Raw genomic sequence first — 14083 nt, 5'->3', positions numbered from 1 at the left:
TAGCATATTCTCTCTTGATCAAGGCTGTGCATTGGGCCTCTAATACATAATTGTATCCAATTTTTAACAAAAACATACGTGTAAATAGATGTACACTTTTCTGATTTTACCATGAAACATTTGTGTGTTCTATATTATGGTCTATACTGATAGTCCTTCAGCATGGAGCACTTCTAAAACCTTGGTTTCATTTCATTCTTCAAACAGCACAAGCACTCAGCTACTCGTCAGCATCTTACAATAGACACAAACCTGAATCCAGTGGTCCTATTCTCGTCCACTGAAACATATCTCATTGCCAAGGCTGTCCATTATTTCCTTTTACCTAAACGTTCACAAAACCATCATTGGCTTTCAAAATAAACAAACGGAATGAGTGTAATGATTTCTCAGTGCTTAGACTGAGCTATCATCGGAGGCCTTTTCTCCTGCTAACTCATCCATCTTTTCACACGTTGCAAACCTTTCCAATAATGCACTTGCCATAAAAACTCTGCTGCTGCAGTCCTTGTCACACTCATTTATTTAAAAGAAAACGCCACAGCCTTGACAGAGATGGATAGATGTTCTTATTTGTCTGTTTAACAGAAGAATTCGGCAAAAACTCCCTTCCTGTTTATCCCTTGTTCTTCTCCAATGGGGACGGGGGAGGGCTTGTTTTTTATGGTTATTAATACCTGCACTCAGTCTTTTAATCTGCCCTATTTGTCACATGTGACTGTCTGACTGCACTGTTTAATCTGGGTATCCTTCAATCTGTCTCGTCCCAGATTAGAAATTAATGAAGGCAGGAAGAGACACATTTGAGTCACTTACAGTGTAGGGGGTAAAAGGGATGGGATGAATGGGAGACGAGTGTCGTTCATTTGACAGTGCTTCCTCTTTTTTCTACTTTTCCCTGATCTCCTTTCTCCGTCTCTCTATCTTTTACTCTATTTCTCCCTCTCTTCTCTTGTTTAGCTGCCAGATGTAGCCCATTTTTGCACTGCTCCCCCCAAACAGGGGCTCAGCACGTGGGCCCTTTGGTGTGCGGCACCTGTGTAGTGTAATACAGTCAGCAACTGCGTTGTTTATTCCGGATTTGTTTGGTACGCTTGAAAGCCTGTCTTTGATCCATGCAAAGATTCTTCACTTCTTTTCCTTTTTTTCCTGATTCATCCTCAGCCTCCCTCATTTTTAAACGCTAATGCTGGAGCAGCATGGTTACATTGATGGCAGCAGTAGTTTGTGGGGGGGGGGGGGGGGAGCGGCCGCAGCTTATTCATTTTCTATTTTGTTTTGCTTTCTTTTTGGTCCCCAACCCAAGGGACAGGAATCTGACAGTGACCACTGACGAGCTTGTCAGGTGCCTTGTCGGGGATGTTTTATAACTGTGCGTTAATGTGTTTACATCTACAACCGACGAGAGGCATTTAAAAAGAATGGCCTCTTGATTATTGCATTGGCTGTTTGGACCCCACTGGTAGAAAAGGTGCTGGGGTATTCAGAATTTTAAGAATATATATTTAAAAAATGAATGGAATGTTTTATTTTCATATACACAGTACCTACAATGCAGTTATGGCAATGAAAATCTTGAATCCGAGGCTTCTTCAACAATGCAGCATACAAATCTAATATATGATATAAGACATAAACAATTACAAAATAAAAACAATTGAATATTGCACAAGGCCTGCATGCAGAACACTCCAAGTAAATGTAAACATGAAAATTGTTCTCCCTTTTTGTTTCTGAAATAATTGAATGATTCAACCCTGGATGTTATTTACTAAAGAATCTCGTGAAAAAATTGTTTTCTATAACAAATCTGTGAATCTAGGTATAAAATATTCTGTTCACATTATTCCGACTTTCCGGATTTGAAAGACAGAGAATAAAAAGTTTTAAACTGTAGTTACATTGCTTAAAAAATACATCATGTATTCAAACTTTTACGTTTTGAGTGAGGCCGTCTTTACGGTCAGTTTGCAAATGTCAGACACACACTCCTCTCACCCTGCACCGTCTTCTCTTACAGAACAAGTGGGCCAGGAGATTCTCAGCAACCTGCACGGTGACCGTGAGAAGATCCAAAAAGCCAGAGAGAGGGTGAGTACACACACACACACACACACACACACACACACACACACACACACACACACACACACACACGGCACACACACTGTCTTTGGTTTGCTTACTCATGTGTACACATTACATCAGCAGAATAGTAATGACGAGGCAGTTAATGATGGCTCCATATTGCTTAGTTTAATGTGTTGTCTTTAATGTGAGGTAACTGTTGAGCCTATATTTCTTCACCACATGCATTGAAACTTTCTTGTGGTGATATATTATTAGAACCCGGTATTTATTTTTCGAGGATTTTCCCGCTTTTCCTTTTCTCACCTGAATGGGGATAGCTTTGCCAGCAGCCATCCTTCCTCACCTACCCTCCTTTACATCTCAGCACTCTTCTCCAGTTTCCCTCTCTCCTTCCCACTTTTCCTCCGAGAGTAACCCGCCACCCCTCCAAATCCTTAGCGCTGCCCCTCCTTACATTCAGACAGCCAAACAGACAGTTAGGCAGAGACAGAAAAGACCAAACACAGGAAGGGGGCCCAGCACTGACGGCACCCTCAACGCAGAATGCTTAAAGATCACAACATGGCAGTGGGCCCTTTTCAAAGGAAATCAAACATCTCCTTTCAAAACGGTCCACAGTGTCTACTGAGAGTACCTGCTCTCTTTCTTTTGCTTTCGCTCTCGCTCTCCTTTCTTCCCATGAGTCTTCCTCGCTGAACCCCCCCGACCATGTACACACACATTCAGGAGGGCTTTAAAGGCAGTTTGTGGGGCAGAAGTTAAGTAAAAATATATCAAGATGTAAAGACTCTGGATGCGAGGGCTGGTTAACAGATCTTTTGCATTAAAAAGAAGGTGAAGGAGTCATAGTTTTAGCATACAATACAGCACAGACACACATTTAGATCTACAAGCAAACACACACACACACACACACACACACACACACACAGACCCCCATGCTCAGCAGGGGGTCTAGCCTTTTGTTTTGCTTTTATGGTACACAAAGAAGTCAATGGAAGGTTTCAACACTGGGTCAAAGTAGTACACTGCAGACTCTGAACCGCTGAGTGGATTGAAGAATGTAATTTAACAATTCTCCAGGCTAGCTAATACGAAACAGACAGGTAACAGCATGGAACGAAGACTCATTGATAACCTACAATGAGTGTTTGTATCCTTATATATAATATATAACCCTTATATTTCTATTCCAGAGTTTAAAATTAATGACTTGATTATTTGGTATTAAGGGGACAAAAAGGGGATTTGAATGCACAAATTAAACATTGGTTACACCAAATAAATACTTCTTGCCTTAAAATGACTAAATCAGGTTACCAAATGTGTCCTCTCCCTTCTCTAGGGGTCAGATGAATCCTATCTCCCCCGAAGCCCATGATCTGTGCATTTATTTAGCCACAAATTATACCATAAAGGAAATTATTTGAAACGGCACCTTCACATTGAAAGCTGACAGAGAATAAGAAATACATATTATTTAGGGTAGAATGTAGTCATTTGTGCTCTGATTATTCACATACAATTATTTAATTTATTGGTAATTTGAAGGCTTTTTAAAAAAAAATGTTTGAAAAAACATTACACTTGTCATGCTCAGTATACTTGCAAACTTAAATACATTAATACAGGCCTTTACATTTTGCACCTTTCATCCTGAAGGCTGAACTTTTCCTCAATGCTCTCTTTTTTGTCTGGCACTCTGGATAAAATATTCATAAGGATTATTTTTCGAGATTATTTTTGAATTATATTTGCAAATGAGCTTTATTTTATATTCATGGCAACATATTCTGTATGGATTTAATGCCTACAAAGGGTGTCTTAGCTGCAATGTTCTGTCTTGATCTATACATTCAAATCCCCTCGTTAATTCCAGTTTACAGTTAATTTCAGACATTCAACTGCATTAAAATGTCAGCTGGTTTCCATTTCATGTTAAGAAGGAGAGCATGAGGTTTGGGGAGAGGCTGTGGAGAGACACAGAGAGAGGAGTGGAAAGAAGGAATGATTCAGAGAGAGATGTATTTTGGGAGAAAGTGTGAGGTATCTAGGGGACAGATCTGTGGGAAGAGGCAGACATCAGGCAACTGCAGGACTTGTTGTCTTTGCCAGAGGGCCCATACCCCAGGTCCCCCACCTCCTACCCTGTACCACATGCATCCTTGGCTCTCACAACCTGCATCGCACCAACTCAGCCTGCCAGAGGGTAGGAAGGGAGGATGGAAGAAGAGGAAAAAAGTATCAGTAAAGAAGGGGTGGGAAGAGAGGGCGAATTGCAGGCAAGAGAGATGAATGCAAGATGAGCCAGAACACACAGGAAAAAGAGTGATGTTGGAACTATTGTAGAGAAGAGGGAGGGTGGAAGAACAGAGGTGAAAGTGAGGAATCAAAATTAGAATAGAATTCGTAAATAATACACTGATTACGACATACTGATTTACTGGGAAAGCAGTTATTATCTCGGAGAGAGATGAACATAAATGACTCCCGGCTGACTCCAGAAAGAACCTCTCTGCAAAAATTCTTCCTGCACTCCCTCATCACCCTCTAGAAATGTGACTACAGTTAGTTAGTGGCAGCTCACTCAGTGCGGTGTCAGCATTTTTTTAACAGTCACACTCGCACCTTGTTGGCAACATGTCTGCCAAATACTTTTCTCTGTGAAAGAACCTACACCTGATGAGAGTATAAAATAAAAACATCTCCCTGACCCCGCAGAAAAATAAAGCCAGGGAGAAAGAAAAGACAGTAGATGGAGCAAGAGGAAAAATATCCACGGCAATTAGCTCTGAATACCCATGTTCATTATTTCAAGTGTGCTTCTCGTGCTCGCTGTGTACACTGAGGGCCCTTCTCACTCTTTTTCCCTGCATGACTCTAATGTGTGCTTTGCAGCATGATCAGCAGAGGGCTAGAAAGACAAGTCCTTACTTAGTGGGAATCTGCTCTTAACTTAGCAAAGTTAGAGATGTTCTATAAAAAGAGAAGTGACATAACAGTAAAATAAAGTGAATACTTTTATCAAGTTTCTTAGATTCATCTCTATACAACCAAACATTTGGGTGTAGGAATAAAATGTCAAACTTTAGAGGTGCCCTCTGAATTTGCCCTTGAGCAAGGTACCTTGCCTTGAGGCCAGCAAAACAAGTATAGCCTATACAGTATGGCCTTGCATGAGTAGTTTATATGTAGACTGTGTTTGATAACCTTTAGAATTGTTTATTCACGATGGAAACTAAAACTTTTATTTTTCCCAATTCTGTTCCCCCAGCTGAGAGAAACGGACGCCAACCTGGGCAAGAGTTCTCGCATCCTCACTGGCATGCTGAGAAGGTAAGAGGCAGGTACGGACTTTGTTTCTGCATCCATCTTTCCATTTAGGAGGAATACCAACCATTGTTGTTGCTTTTGACCGCACATTGCGCTGCTATTGTGGAGAACGGGTACATGTCAATGCACAACGGACATAAATAAATGAAGGAATACAGTACAATTATATTCAGTATAAAATAAATATGCTGATAATGCCATTTTGGTTAAATTGTGACCAGTTGATTTTATCCACATTTTATTTGGATGAAATGTGGATAAAAAAACGACTCAACAAGGAACAACTGCACTTTATGCAATACTTCCGAAGTATAACTCTTATTTTAAGGTTTTTGTTATCTTTGGTTTATAAAATGATTCTTATTACTTTTATGTTCTAATTTTATGACAATTAATGTATGTTTGAATGAAACAAACAATCTGTGTGAATGATGTTCTGTTACATGCGATGGTACTGGTGTCTGGGTAAACTGAGAACAGAGTAGCAGCCAGCAGAAAAAGGCAAGAAAAGACAAGTGTGCGCACTGTACACGTCTCCATTATTTCCTTCTCTTTGCCTTTGTTTTTCACACTTACCACCCATATTCAACTAGCAGCCTTTGTCTCTTCACGCACATGCAGCCCGAACAATCACACAAACACTAGCATTCACACGCAAATATTTCAATAGTCCTGGCATTATCTTATGCAGCCACCACATCACACACTCACACATCCACACACACACAGACGCACACACACACTAACACCGTAATGTCTTGTCACATCTCCATTTTATAAAGTGCCTGTGTGCCTACCTCTGAACCGTGACGCCACGGTTTTGTTTCTCGCTCTCTCTTTCTTGTTTTTTTTTCTCCCTGTCGCCCACTGTGGATTTTGATTAAGAGTAATATGTAAATGACACCGACTAAATGTAAAATCCTGGGGCCAGGAAGGAAGTGCCAATTGAAATAGATGCTTCAGTGCCCGTAGACAATTTGGAGGGCGGCTCACAGGGCGGCCGGCAGTTACCAGAGAGGGGAGGCCTGAGAAGGGCTGTGACGCCGACTGTAACCAATATTTCTGCATATGTCTCCATTTTGTCAAGTCTGATTATGGGAAGAGGAGGAGGATCGCAGGGGGGTCAGCTCGCCTGGCATGTCACCCAAAGCTGTCCAGAAATCATTCATCATTCCCTCCTCCTTCCTCCTTTTATTCCCCTCCACCCCCCTCTGCCGCCGCTGAAGTAAATAACACACTTATTTCAATATTATCATATTAATGTTAAAGTTCAGCTGTCACCTAATGGGAAGACTTAATCAGACGTAGCATTTTAAAAAAACATGCTGCCACCCCCCTCCTAGTCTCCAGCCTCCTCTGTTGACGTGCCTCTCCTCCTCTGGTTAGCGCCCCGCTCAAATCAGGATTTATGAGGGCCTTCCAAAGAGGGGCCCGGCTGCGAGCCCCTTCGACTGCCGCCCGCCTTTCTGCTTGATGGGAGCAGCACAACATACAAGCCCTGTCATTCTTTAACAAAAGTCATTTTTTCCCTTTTCATTTCTTCGCCGTTTGAATAAAAGAGATTGTGTTTTGTTGTAAGGTTGTGGGCTGGAAACGTCAAATCTGAAGTCATTTATAACCAGAGATAGAGAACTGAGAGCGAAAAGTAAGTTCAGGATGGTTCAATGATATCATACCCCCCACCCCCTTTTAGGCAATTTGTCCTCATTTCCCCATTCAATTCATTATTTGCTCCCCCGGTTTTTCTGCCTTTTGATTAATTGTATATTTGTTTTTGTTGTCAAAGCAATAGTAGTTTTTTTACACTGTGGTTCGGGTTGGGGGGGGGGGGGTGGTTGCTTTGTCATTCTCCACTTGTTTGTCTCAGTTATAGAAGTAGTAGTGTATTGCTTTGCGTAGGTCTACCAGGAGTATGTAAAGGACTTTTACTTATAGTTGGGTATACATTTTGCAAACCAAAGAACACAAAAAAGAAAATGTGTTTAAATAACTTGTTAGGTGTTCCTTTTTGTTCTAATGGAGCAATTAGCTACATTTTAAATCCCCAAATCATATGTTTCTGCAAGCAACAAGGTTTAGACAATTGTTTTGCATCGATAATACAGAGAGATATAGCTTTGTTTTGCCACTACACTGTGATAGTGATCGTATAAATAAATAATCGCACAGTTGTTTTTAAAATGATGAACAGTAAACACGTTGGCCTTGGTCCATAGTCAGACAAATAGGCTTCAGTGTGCGGTAAAAAGAATGAGGGAATTGTCGTTATCAAAAGGATACATGGTGTGCTTCTTCATTGTTGGTGTAGCTTCTCTCACACCTCCTTTTCTTTGTGGTCTGTGGGTTTCACCCCAGCTGGGAAACAATTAGACACTCATTAAGCTAGCTGTCAGGGTTCAAGAAAGCTAATTAACTTAAAGACTCTGAGTCTCACCTATTTGTAAGAAACAGTCAGAAACACAGACATCTCAAATAGCTGTTGCTTTGTTTGAAAATGAATCTTAACAAATGTGGGTCTGTGAAAATCATCACAGCCCATGAGGGTAATTAGTATAAAACACTGTGTTGGTGCTGTTGATTGGCTGGGTCTTGGTTGATAACTGTTTTTTAAAAAAACAGTATCCTCTTTCTCGCGTCAACGGTCCTCATTTACTTAGTGGATGTCAGTGGTCTAGTGGTGGGTATCCGGTCTTAGTTCATTTTAAATTCAATATTCTGAAATCCATTGGGTTTTAATTATACCGTGACAGGCACAGTGATCCCAATGAGGCAGAAAAGGAATCCTGATATCATATTAATATCTATGATCATCAAATAAACTATTATCATTTCCTTTGGTTCCTGTTTAGCAACAACACCAGTCCCTTTGTATCACAGAGAAAATATTTTGGCTACAGCTGGCATCTGGGTTTTTTTAAACAACTTTTATTGGCTGCATTCCTTTTTAGTGAAATGCAATGTAAAATATTAACTCCACCTTAATCCCGGCAGGAGGCGCTCGTTAATGTCTCATCAATATAACTCATCAGAGAAAGAACATTCTAGTCAGTTATTGGTGGCTCAAGATATTAACATGAGTTGTCTGAGTTGTAAAATCACACCACTGGCTTTGATGTGTTTTTTAAACTTTGTGTATTGGATTTTTCTTTCAACTAATGGGTGTTCATTACCCACCAATTTGGTTATTTCTGAAAGAATTAAAGGTTTGGTGCTGCCTGCATTGAGAAGGGTTACAGCTCACAGTATGGATCAATATCTCTTGATAGAAAAGCCACAGACCTTTTGACAAGTCGTCTGTTTTTTTACCTGACACTATGGCTTCTCGTAAATACAAAACGGCCCTGTGTCTTTAGCGTGAACCTTCCTGCCGCTACCCTGAACATCTCAAGCATCTAACCCACCACGGGAAGCTCAGTTGGGAGCGGGATGCAGCTCCAGACCCAGTTAGGACCACTGGGGCTCCATGGAGGGAGGAGGCACAGTGAAGGGCAATGAGGCTGGGAGGACGAAGAGGGGGGGAGGATGTATATTTTGAAGCAGAAGGGTTGTCTGCTCTCGCTGGCAGCTGATCCCACATGCAGGTGGTCGACTCAGTCGCCAGGCAGATCAAAAAGTCAAAGCCCCGGGTGGACCTCCCTTTGAAATGGGAATGGGGCCTAGATATCAGACAGAAAACATAAGCAAGCTCCCAGCCACAGAACAGCTCCATATTCATGGCTGGGACTGGCAGTAGCGACGGGCAGGCAAGATGGACACAGCCTCAGCCATCAGAAGAGGATTCATGCACACTCTGGACACTGATTAAGAGATCAGCCCATGAGCCGCCATGAGGATGAGGCAGTCGCACTGTTACCAAGACACCAACTTCCTTTTCTTTAAACCTGTCTTTACACGCTGTCTTATTGTGCGACCCAGTTCCTTTTTCAGATTTGACAACTGTGGATGCATGTGGCTAGTTCAGTGAAAATATATTTTGAATTCTGTCTGAAACATTGACTTTAATTTAATGTATTATGTCAACAAATGTCACATAACTGTATTAGGTTAATGTAAAGCTATTATATTAAGTTGAACCTAATACGGTTGATCTAAACCTAATATTATTGATTTCAACTAATCAACTTTTTTACATAATACATTCAGTTCAAGTCAACGTTTCAGTTTTTTCAGTGTACTGATTGATTCATTAAATTGAACACAAACCTTTTCATACAGTATAACTAAAGAAAAATATGTACAATTTGCTCTTGCCTATAGACAAATCTAAAGTTTCGTCCCTGCGTGATTCACATGAAAATGTACATACTTTGTATCTTCATTGCTTGGACGCACATGCTATCAAAGTCATGAGCCACTGGACCAAAGTGCATGGCCCAAAAAAGAAAAAAAAACATCTGGAGAGGGCGCACTTATGATTCCCTAAGATCTGTAAGTTTTGCCTTTATCCTGTATTATTGGCAAATAAGTACTCTCTCTATCCGTCTGTTTGGAATATTAATTACTGGGATATGTAGGTCACATTATTAATGGAATTCAACCCTACCAGTGAGCTGTGGTGTGATCGGAGTCTTGGGGCCCTCTTGAAGTCTTGTTATGAAGTTGAACAAAAAGATAAGATTTATTTTAATTGAGGCTGAAACATGGTTCAGATTGCTGATCAGATGTTTTCTCCTTTGCTTTTTCTTATTTGTTTTTTTCTTTTAAAATGTTGTGTTTTGTGTTACCCTCTTTTAGTGTGAAAAAAGCAAAGGAAAGCACATCAGATGTGAGGTCATGAGTCAGCCCAATGTAGTCGTTTCAGGCTTTCTGGCACTGTCCTCCACCATTATACCGACCATCACATGCATTTAGGATCATAAACACTTTTGACTATACTTGATGTCTAACACAGGTTTGCCCTATTTTAAATTCTATCTTACTTTGTATTACATCTGAACTCATCACAGTAGCCATAGCGGAGCCTCGTGTTTTCTGTCCAGAGAGTGGCAGATCACTCCCAGTAGATCTCACTCTCTCTGATCTCCTCTCCATGTTGCTGCCCCGATAATTCCATGTACTACATTTAAACGCATTGCCTTTGCAATTTGTTCAGCCTGGCATCATTACCACCCCGCTCAACCCCCTGCCCCCCACCCCCATATTGCAGCATCCCTCTGGGTCAGTCCTATCCCTGGCCTTTTCTGCCACCTCCAGGGAAGCATTCTGTCCCTTTTAATGTCCAGTCTGTTTTTATTCTGGCAAAGCAGCAAAGCGACAAAACATGAATCATATCTGCCCTCTCCGCCACCCCTAGCTCAACTTTAAACATTTGAAGATGAGCGCAGCTGTTGTGCATGCACATGTTTAATGGATTGAGGAAAGCATGTTAGCCTGTAAAGGTATTTTGGGTTGATAGTTTAAACTGTTGACAGACAGACAAGGGAAATTGGAAGACATTGCTGGTCTTTAGGCCAATTTACTTTAGCAAGGAGACACGAATATATTAGATATATAAGGCACATGTATACTTCCACATCAGAAAGACTGTGATGGTCCTGATGACAGGACTCATCTCTTCTTTTGAAGATCAGATGACTGAATGAGATATAAGATACAAAACCATCAAAATAACTATAAAACCATTTTTATATAAAAAACAATTTTATTTTAATCACATTATATTACTAAAAAAGTAATATAACTTGATAAAAATAAAAGTGTTTTTGAATATCAGTCTGAATATCAGTCTTTTGAGTGTCTCGTTTGTAGATAGGAGATACTTTTGCGTGTGTGTGTGTGTGTGTGTGTGTGTGTGTGTGTGTGTGTTGTGTGTGTGTGTGTGTGTGTGTGTGTGTGTGTGTGTGTGTTTGTGTGTGTGTGTGTGTGTGTGTGTGTGTGTGTGTGTGTGTGTGTGTGTGTGTGTGTGTGTGTGTGTGTGTGTGTGTGTGTGTGTGTGTGTGTGTGTGTGTGTGTGTGTGTGTGTGTGTGTGTGTGTGTGTGTGATGTGTGTGTGTGTGTGTGTGTGTGTGTGTGTGTACAGGCTGCTGCTGGGACAATGACAGGGTGCGCCTCAGCCTCATTACTCGCTGCTCCTGAGCCAAACAAGCACCACTGCCACCCCTCTCCTCCTGCTTTATCTCTGTCTTTTCCTCTCTTCCTCCACATCGCCCATTAGAGAGTGCTGATGGGACATTTTCTGCAGAAAGGAAAAGATACACACACACACACAAGCCAAGGCTGTAGAAGAAGGGGTTGTTGACAAGGGCAAAGACGTGTTGTTGTTTTATATAAGGGATGCATTTGTCTGTTGAGGATTGACTCGCTTAACTGGCTGCCAAAGCCCCCTTTTTCTCCCCTACATATCTCCCTTTCGCTATTATCTAGTCCATAGCGTACTTCTGTTTTTTTTTTATAGATATATCTCAATCATTCCAAGATTGATCCTGAAAAATGTCTTAACATATTGTTAAAACCAAAACATGTCAGAGTTTGAGACAGAGGGCTAGCGTTAAAGATGAGAACGATTCATTCATTCATTTTAATGTCGAAGGCATTCACAATCAAAGCAGAACAAAAAGAAGTTCAGACATATCGTGGTGACAACTGCTTTATCAGCACCATAACCTAAATATCACCTAGTCCCTTAACTAGGTATCAAGGCCAAACTTTAAAATTCCATCAAAAAACTCTCACAGTACCATCACTTCTCCAAATGCTCGAGGGTCAGCCATCCATGACATTGAGGTGATCCTTCGTTCAACCTCGCTCAAACCGTCCTGGTTGATAGAGCTTCTTTCCCCCCCCTCCTTTAACCCTGACAGACTGTCGTTCTGACGAGATGACTGGAGATCAGTGGCGCTCTCATCCCTTGAAGTGGCTCCAGGTGTCACTCCAAGGGTACCCGCCCTGTTTGATCTGCCGTCGAGCGCCTGTCGGGCCACGGCACCCTCTGATTTCCCGGTCAGAGGGGAAAGAGGCTCTCCTGTCCAAAAGTTCCACCGCTACTTTTGAGTGACAGCAAGGCAGAGTGATTGGCGGCTGTAGAGCAAACTGCAGCCATAACCGCCGTTTTGGGGATGGACTGTTTTCTGTAGTCATCATTTCCACAGTCCCGTTTAGGAACTATGGGGAAGCCTCTCACACACCCCCTCGTGGGAGCATTGCAAAGACGTGATCTTGATTTGATATGCTAGGCCCTAGCAGTCCACACAACAGAAAAAGGAAACAAATCAGATGAAACAATACTATTTTCACTGATCAATCTGTGGGCCTTGTCTTAAGAAGAACAAAAAGACATCCTCTGCAACATCTTCAGATGCTGTCCAAAGGAGGTCCCTGTCTTCACTGAGGAGCTGCACAAACAAAAAAGGACAGATGAAACAAAATGGAGGAGTACAGGTATAGCTTTTCAGAAAACATAGATGCCTGCATCCTTCCTCCCTTTCATTTTATTATATCCGTTACGTTTTTTCCCCCACCTACTGTGAGCTTCTTTAGAAATTACAGGTGAGATCTCAGTCTGTGGCAGGGCCTGCCTTACGTCTAGAGGAAGCAGGGGTAGGGGGGGAGGAAAGACTGAGAAAGAGAGGAAAAAAATATATCATGCTTTGCAGTACTGCTGTGTTGTTTGTGGCACTCTTCTCTTTGTGTGTCTGGCGATAACTTATTCAGCACAGGGCCATTCATCCAGGGGTTGAGCGCGGGCGTCCGTCAAGACGGAAAATAATGAGGCGACAGCAGCGCAGAGGATAGCTTTCTCCCTCTGCCTAGGTCGCCCCCTCCTACTCCTCCTCCCCTTCTCCATCTCCTCCTCCGAGCCTCCCATTATCAGCCGATTTAAATAGATAATAGGGGGCCTTCTTCAGGACATTTTGAAGCAATTAGAACCTATCACATTGTCTCTTATTTGACTGTTGTTCCCTCCCAGCAAGCCATTGTGCATACTTCTGGGCAACAGCTGCCTGGAATATTGTGGAATGCAACCACATCACTGGATGCCAGTATTTGTGTCAAGGAGAAAAATGGCTGTTTTGTTTCCTATATCTTTGCAATAGACTCTGTACCCATATGCGCATGTCGGGCACTATTCCATCTTGTGCCATGCCAGGACATGGGACCCCTGTGCCATGATTAGTTGCTCTCTGGCTCCATTGCTTGCCAGGATACAGTGGCTTCTGCCCAAACACTTGCACTGTACATACCTTCCTTGCACTTTCAGTCTACTATCAATAATTTATTTATTTCACCATATGTGTCTCTTACCAGTCCATTCAGTCAGATATATCATATAGTGATAGTAACAGGGGACAGAAAAAACCTACTATATTTTTTTTAAATAATTTAAGCTGATAACTTCATGTGAAATCATGTCACATGGGGTGTCAGATTGCTACTGTGTTAAGTTTTCTACCCAACCGAAATACATTTTTTCAAAACAGCCTCAACAAAATAAGTCAGCTGTCTAAGTTGTGTTTGCATCAGGACGGATGGTTAAGTATAGATTTTGCTGTTATTGTTGTTGCCCCTTAGATCTCTCTTTGGCAGGGTGCAAGAGCTTGAAATATTTACAAATGCTGAATTTGTCTTGCTTTCTTTTTAAATATTTTCTTCTAACCCATCAATCATTTGTATCCGTCTGTGTATATCTATATCTCATTCTAACGGACCCCGAGGATGGTGC

At 41.6% G+C, this 14083-nt stretch overlaps 1 protein-coding gene across 5 annotated transcripts in view; it reads left to right on the top strand.

The window, feature by feature from the left end:
- Nucleotides 1-14083, top strand: part of vti1a (vesicle transport through interaction with t-SNAREs 1A) — a 109821-nt gene that overhangs the window by 66510 nt on the left and 29228 nt on the right. For 2 of the 5 annotated variants that reach the window (XM_034211318.1, XM_034211310.1), the window contains 2 exons: nt 2021-2091; nt 5366-5427. In XM_034211318.1, coding sequence (XP_034067209.1) covers nt 2021-2091; nt 5366-5427 — 133 coding nt within the window. Of the gene's footprint in view, nt 1-2020; nt 2092-5365; nt 5439-14083 lie in introns of all 5 variants that reach the window. The other 3 variants (XM_034211337.1, XM_034211323.1, XM_034211331.1) reach the window with 2 other exon arrangements.

Source organism: Gymnodraco acuticeps, unplaced genomic scaffold, assembly GCF_902827175.1.
Source record: "Gymnodraco acuticeps unplaced genomic scaffold, fGymAcu1.1, whole genome shotgun sequence".
NCBI lineage: Eukaryota > Metazoa > Chordata > Actinopteri > Perciformes > Bathydraconidae > Gymnodraco > Gymnodraco acuticeps.
This window is presented reverse-complemented; position numbering and strand designations above follow the sequence as displayed.